Genomic DNA, 7,192 nt, shown 5'->3' on the forward strand with positions numbered 1-7,192 from the left:
AAATCTATAAAAGCAAGAAGCAAAACGCTTGATCCTTCAATGCTGTGTAGATGAAAAGAGACAAATTAGGAGGACAGAAGTGCAGTACACTGTTCCCACTTTTTATGGAGCACATTTCTCATGTTTTCTTCTTTGAATTTCTTCATATTCCTTATCTGTTTAAATGCTGCATGATCAATGTTTTATGACTATTATTTAACCCAGCATTGCATATTATTAATTTACTATTTCATATGAAATATGAAACACTGATAACTCTACATTAGTATATTCAAAATCCCTCCTTCTGAATCCACAGAGGAAAATGTCAATTTGAATAGAAGAAAAACTGATACTGAGTTTCATTTTAGAAATCACATTTAAATCACCAGCTGGATGTCCTTGGCCATGTCTGTTGCAAATTCAGTATCACAGTCTGTTCATGTTTAACTATCTCACAGTAAAATGTAAAACAGTCTTCGTCAAGCATCATCAGTGAAGCGAAAAGAATGGCTAGGTCTGCCCATGGAGAATAGTAAGCAATAAGGCCTCCAAAACGGATAACAGACCAAACAAGCTGCTCTAATGTGACAGCCTCAATATCAAGAAGAATTATTAAATAATAAAACTCATAACTCCATCACAGTTGGTCTCTAATGCTTCCATGTTTAACTCTCATCAGGGTTCAGTTGCTACCAGGAACTGAGCTGCAAGTTTAGAACACCATTTTTTTTTTTGTATTGTGTTTTTGTATTTTCCTTTTTTAAGACATGATGGGATTGTGCACAAATATTAACCCAAATACTGCACATCTATGTCAAAGTAGATTGCGGTAGGGGGTGTATCGATATGTATCAGTATTCTAAACTAACTGTTTCAGTCCTCAAAGAGCCCATAAAACAATGTGTACTTGCTGTTACAGTTGATATTTGAAGCATCATTATTTAATCTGAGGATGTGTGTACAAAATGTGAGCTACTTCATGCCAGAACACCTACTGACATGCAAATATGTGCAGCTGAATGTGTGTTTCTTTTCTGAAAAGATTATTTATGGCTCTGGCAGTTTTTGCAAAGTTTCACAGCCACAGGTGTGGTCCCAGAGGTCCACGGAGAGGAAAGAAGTGACACTCTGGAGAGGAACTTGAAACCTTCTGCTCATTAATGATAACAGACGGTCACAGTATGTTGACTTCATGTGGTTTTGTTTTAGATATTTGCTGTCCTGTTTAAGCTGATAACAAAGTCCTCCAAAGAATATTTTTTGCATCATATGCACCATAATTGAAAAATAAAAAATTGTTTATAAACATTAAAAACTATATAACGCATGAAAACATAGCTGTTTCTTACCGAATGTCATCATCTGCACGTCAGAAAAAAGGTTAAAGTTCAATACAGTTGAATAAAATTAAAAAGGGACTTTATCTATTGTAAAATGACAGCACCAAAACCAAATATTCAACTGAATCAGATCTGATACATGTTTGTTTTGTTATCTTTTTTAGAAAATATAATATATAATATGATATAAAAAAAGATTTATGAAATATATATTTAATATGATTGTCAGTCCTTATGTTCAAAGAAATTTTCAAAGAAAAAGAAATGTTCAAAAATCTAAGTTTAAAATCATAAGATATTAAGGCACAAATATAGCAACATTGTATCTTTTCTCAAGTGGACAAAAGTGGACCAAAATGTTGCATATCTGCTACAGGTCTGTTATAGCGAGTGCAGTCTGCTTTGCAGCCTGCAGGCATCCATTGGGGCAGTGATTCAAAGAAATGTAGCAAGCTGATGAAGAAGACTGGCTCTGTGCTCTGGGGGCTCTGGGCCTGATGCTGCACAATTTGGTGAACATAAAGAACAACACTGACCATCCTCTTCATAACATCGTTGATTCAACAACAGACTGAATCAATTTTGGGCTTCTTCAGCCCTGCTGCAATACAGAAATATACGGCAGGTTCTTCCTGCCAGCAGCAAAATGTGTTTATAGTGAAAGGTTTTAATGATTGTTTTCTAAAGAAAAATAATAGATACAGAAATGAAAAATAAATCAGTTAAGAGATTAATAAAAAATTACTGCAACAATAACATTTCCAATTTTTTTTTTCATTTATTTCCATTTTCATTTCTATTGAGGTGGCGACTTGCACATTTTGAAGGATACCATCGGTGCTTAAAGGTGTGTGCAGGTTTTAGAGCAACATATGTCTTCCCAACATTCTTTTAAAGTTGTTGAAAGAAGAGGGGGTGTTACATAGCAATGAGATGTGTTTCTACCATCAAATTCAACATGGACAAATATTTTTCATGAAATTGTAAAAAGACTCACTTAGTACATGAGAAACTCGTGGCAATCAACAGAGTCTTCTGCTGCCAGTCTGTTGACACAAAGGTACAAAGTATTTCTGGACACTTTAAACAATATATAGAATATTCATTGTTTGATCATGGTTGCCTTATGGTCCATTTCAAGGGTTTCTTGGGCCTTTGGTACAATGTAATCACAGGTCAAGTGAAACCCTGGTGTACCACATGATATTTTTACTGTTTTCCAGTCCTTTTCACCTCAGAGGTACACTGAGCTTGTTGGATCTCACTCCAAATTCCCTGAGATGGTCATCACCATCAGCTAAAGTCACTAAAGATGTGACTTGTCAAACACAACTTTTTCCAAATTAGTTCACTTTCATCCTGACAAACCTGTTGATTTAGATGTTTCATTCCATTTGCAAAGCACAGATTAACTTTTATTTGATAGGAAAGTGCAAGTTAATAAACGTAACTGCACGGAGACACAATATGTGATGGCATCAGCAAATACAGACTCACATACCACACAGACAGATATTAACTGGACATTTCACAGTTAAAAACATTTCTCTGGTTTGGCCCAGTCTTGAAAGTAGAGCACAACAGACTGTCATTAAGCCTGGCTGACCAGGATTAGTATGTTTGAGCTGTTTAAGGAGCTGAGATATGAAATAAAACCCTGTCCAAAAATCCTCCAGCTGTTGAAAGCATCAAAATATCTGACCATGAATGTTAAGTTTATCTTAAAGAATCCTCACCTCCATCTAGAGGTTTAAATAATTACTGCTGGTTAGATGCAGAGTTGATGAGAAACAAAACAAGACATAACTGATGTCAGTTTATCACCATCGTCTGTTGTTCATTTGTGATTTCTTTCCTCATGATAGAGCCCACTTTTTTTTTCTTTTGCCAAGAATAGCATTTTTTTCCACTTCTTGCTCCTATTAAGCCTTTATTTGACTGTCTGCTCTCTGTCAGTGTGGGAAAATGTTCTGTCTCTGCCAGTTTTCTGTTTGTTTAGATCTGTTTTTTTTTTTTTAATTCCCTGCTTTGGATATCATTGAAATGCATCACAAAGATAAGACAAGAGGAATGTTTCACCCAAATTATTATTTTCTCCGGGACTAGTTTCACAAGCAAACTAGGACTCGCTTGCTGTCACACTTTTGTTTTTGTTGCAAGCAGATTTTCATATCATAATCTTACCAAAAACATAGTTAAATGGAAGTAAGCTCTTTTTCAACCGGCTGTTAAGTGTTTCTTACAAAAAAGAAGTTTGCCGTGACTCTTCCTACTTCATTCATTTATTAATATTCTGTGGTGCCGTGTGTGATATGGCTGCTTTAAATGGACAAAGCATACACAGCACTTTAATATATACTGAAAAATATAAGGATGATATAACCATGAAAAAATAGTGCTTGCATCAAATCCTTTTACAAAAGGACATCATGTACCAAGAGATATATGATTGAATTGGTGAATGTAATATTACCTTTAATCTGTCTGTGGAAGATATACAGTCAGAACTGGATCAGGGCATGAAAGATCATGTCCTGGCAATAGCTGGCATCTGATATGATTCCCCTTTCCCTGGATATGTTGAATTTCAGAAACCAAACCGGTCACTGCTCATTTATCTAATTAGTTAAATGCTTCTTGGAAGGCAATCAAACAAGTCAACTACAAATGTGATAACTGTATATTAGAAACAGCTTGCAGGAACACCTCACTTTTTTTTGCATATATTCTAAAAGCCGATTAAATGTACTAAAAATTGATGCTTTCTAGAACAGCACTGATGTTTGTCTGAAATTGTGGAGCAGCATTAAGCCTATCTTTCCTCTCTGGACCAGAGCTGAAAAGATTATCCATCAGAGACATCATCCCTCATGGAATGGGCAGATACGCAAAGAGCATCGTGGCTGAAAAATGAATTAAGTGATTGAAAGCTGCTGGAAAATTTTTCCTCTTTAGATTTCGCAAAGAATTTCCAAGGATCTAGACTGAGTCGGTCATCATGAGTCTCAAGCAGCCCTGCATCTTTCTCCGAGGAGGAGGAAAAATGAGACCAGTAAGTCAGTATGGTTTGATAATTCAGCGGTACAATTTAGTATCCATGCTTTGTCCGTTTTGTACTTTTTACAATACTTGTTTTATCTTTAAGAGTTTTCTGAATCACAAAAGAATTCAAATGCGTTTCTAATGAATTATTTTCTTGTTTCTAGGAAACATGACAGAAACATGATATGTCTTCATGTGGAGTTTTTGTTATCATCGTCAGGCTTGATCCTAGACTTAATGCAGAGAGGGATGGGAAAGCACAGTTTTTATCAGATGCATCGGGAGTCAGTTGCTTTTTATAATACCTTAAGTTTCAAAGACTTTTTTGCACATAACCTTATCTCATACTGAGATTCAACATCTTGTTGTGTTCACTTGTTCATATGTTGACCAGAAACTTACATTTATATCGATTTGAATGATGAAAAAATGTTTCATGTTAATATTCAATGGACTCATCCTGAGCTGTGTACAATCAATAATCATTTTAAAACATGTTACACGGAAAGACTAAACAGGAACAAGAATGTAACCTTATGAAAAGCTCAATTCTAGATTTTAAAAAGGGGAAAAAAAAGAAACATTCTCTTTTTTTTTAATACTGTATATAGGCCATAAACCCTGGCATCGTGTGGAAGGACACAGTCTGTGTGACTATTACCAGGATCAGTGCTACTAGGATGATTCAGCGGTCGATGGACCACAGAAAGAAACTAACTTAGTGGGTTTTTTTGTGACAAACGATTGAATAAAAAGCAAACTAACATCATTGTTGTATCTGTACCCATAATTTCTCCTTTTTCAGACAAGAAATCTTACACAAGATGAAATGGAAGGTAAGGCGTTAGATGCACTTTTTTAAGACATACTGCTTCGGTTTTATTGTGTTTTCAAAATTTTGTTGAGGCCACTTCTCCATTTCCTTGCACCTGTATGATTTGTAGAGTTACGGGAAGCTTTTGTGGAGTTTGATAAAGACAAGGACGGTTACATAAGCTGCAAAGACTTGGGGAACCTGATGAGGACCATGGGCTACATGCCAACTGAGATGGAGCTGATAGAACTGAGCCAAAACATCAACATGAACTGTGAGTGTTCTTCAAGTCATCTAATGTGAAACGGAAGAAAAATGGAATTCACCGAGTTAATGTGTAAAATTGTTTAACTGAATATGGTTACAGTTACTTTTGTTTTTTTGTTTTTCTTCATTAAAATATACACTCATCAAAATCGTCATTTTCATAACAACCACATTATGTGTTGTAAGAAAAATCTGCTTACATATACATACTGTATATAATTAAATTATTTGCTTATTGTTGTCCTGTCTGTAACTCTTATCGCAGTGGGGGGGCAGGTGGACTTTGAAGATTTTGTGGAACTGATGACCCCTAAGCTTCTGGATGAAACTGCAGGGATGATCGGGTTGAGGGAACTTAAAGATGCTTTCAAAGAGGTGAGCTCAACATGCCTTTTTGTACATACGGTGTTTGGCGCCTCATGGTGGACACTGAATGAATTCATAGTGAAAACTGAAAAGCTGTGTTGATAAAACATTACGCCACAGAATGCATTCAAAAAGTCCTAAAACCAGTGTTTGGATATCTCCCCCCTTCCTGCAGTTTGATATCGATGGTGATGGTTCTATCACGTCCGGAGAGCTGAAACATGCTATGCTAAAGTTATTAGGTGAGCACACCAGCAAAAATGAAATTGAGGCCGTTGTCAGAGAAGTTGACAACAATGGAGATGGAAAAGTAGACTTTGAGGGTAAGTTACAAATGAACACAAATGAATAACGGCATTATGGAATAATCTGTTCTTCAATGTCGAGTCAGAAAACTGCCCCTAATACCTATTTAAAATATGTTACCTTGTAAAATGCTGCTACTTTTATACTTTGGACTAATTTGATGCCAAACTTGCAGGTCTACTAAAAAAAAAGTTTTAATGATAAATGGTTTGTTGTTCTTAGATATTCTCCAAGGAAAGTAAACTCATCAGCAATTGCTTACATGGCTAAAACATGACCTACAATTTTTATTTTCACCATAAAATCGGAAGGAATCTGTCGTGTGTTTGTTCTTACTACAGCCATTGTATGAAAACTGTTGTGAGCTCACATCAAATATACAATGGTTTAGCTAATCAATATGTTGTTGGTTGTCTTCCCAGAGTTTGTGAAAATGATGTCAAAGAAATGAGGATAAAAGCGTGAAGACCAGAAACAACCAGATGCATTTTCTATCATATTTTGTGCTGACGATTGCCTCCTTATTGTGTATCATTTTACTGTCCTGTCATTAAAGTTGCATCTATCCCATGCTTGATAATGTGATGCTTGAATATTGTAAGAGAGCAAAGGTTTCCCCTTTCTGTTGAAAACTGACGGATATGAAATTCCAATGGTGGCTCCAGCTAGCCAATGCCAGTGTAATTTCATCACATTTAAAGTTTGTGATCGACAGTGTTTTACCTTGAATCCCACAGATCCATACCAGTGACTGAGCAGGGAGTGTTTGTGTTTGTCATTGTTAGTTGCTCAAAAGTTCAGAAGTTCCAAAATGGGGCTCCAGTGCTGAAGTGAAAGAGATAAAAGCTTGTGAAATTAGAGTCTCTGATGTTAACGGAAGTGGAAACAGTACAAAAGTGAATCAAACTGATCTGTTTTAGCGGTTTAGCTGTGTTCTGGATTGCAGGCTGACTTTACAGTCTTTGCTATGACTGAGCAAAGTAAAATTAGTGCAATTAGTGATCTCTATTCACTGAAACTCCTTTGATGTAGGTACATATTGTTTGATATGAGTTGACCCTCCAGGATACTTTCC

At 36.0% G+C, this 7,192-nt stretch overlaps 1 protein-coding gene across 2 annotated transcripts; it reads left to right on the forward strand.

Moving 5' to 3' along the window:
• Positions 1–4,320: 4,320 nt before the first annotated feature.
• On the forward strand, positions 4,321–6,798 carry cabp5b (calcium binding protein 5b). Of its 2 annotated transcripts, none has more exons than XM_072368929.1 (6): positions 4,321–4,382; positions 5,175–5,200; positions 5,309–5,452; positions 5,711–5,820; positions 5,987–6,134; positions 6,540–6,798. In XM_072368929.1, the coding sequence occupies exons 1-6, from the start codon at positions 4,321–4,323 to the stop codon at positions 6,566–6,568; spliced, it is 519 nt and encodes a 172-aa protein (XP_072225030.1). In that variant the 3' UTR covers positions 6,569–6,798. The 2 variants fall into 2 exon arrangements, with proteins under 2 accessions (XP_072225030.1, XP_072225031.1); XM_072368930.1 differs by having other exon boundaries at positions 4,321–4,374; positions 5,170–5,200.
• The last annotated feature ends 394 nt before the right edge of the window (positions 6,799–7,192 follow it).

The sequence above is a fragment of the Leuresthes tenuis genome, unplaced genomic scaffold, assembly GCF_036924035.1.
Source record: "Leuresthes tenuis unplaced genomic scaffold, fLeuTen1.0.hap1 SCAF_17, whole genome shotgun sequence".
Lineage (NCBI taxonomy): Eukaryota > Metazoa > Chordata > Actinopteri > Atheriniformes > Atherinopsidae > Leuresthes > Leuresthes tenuis.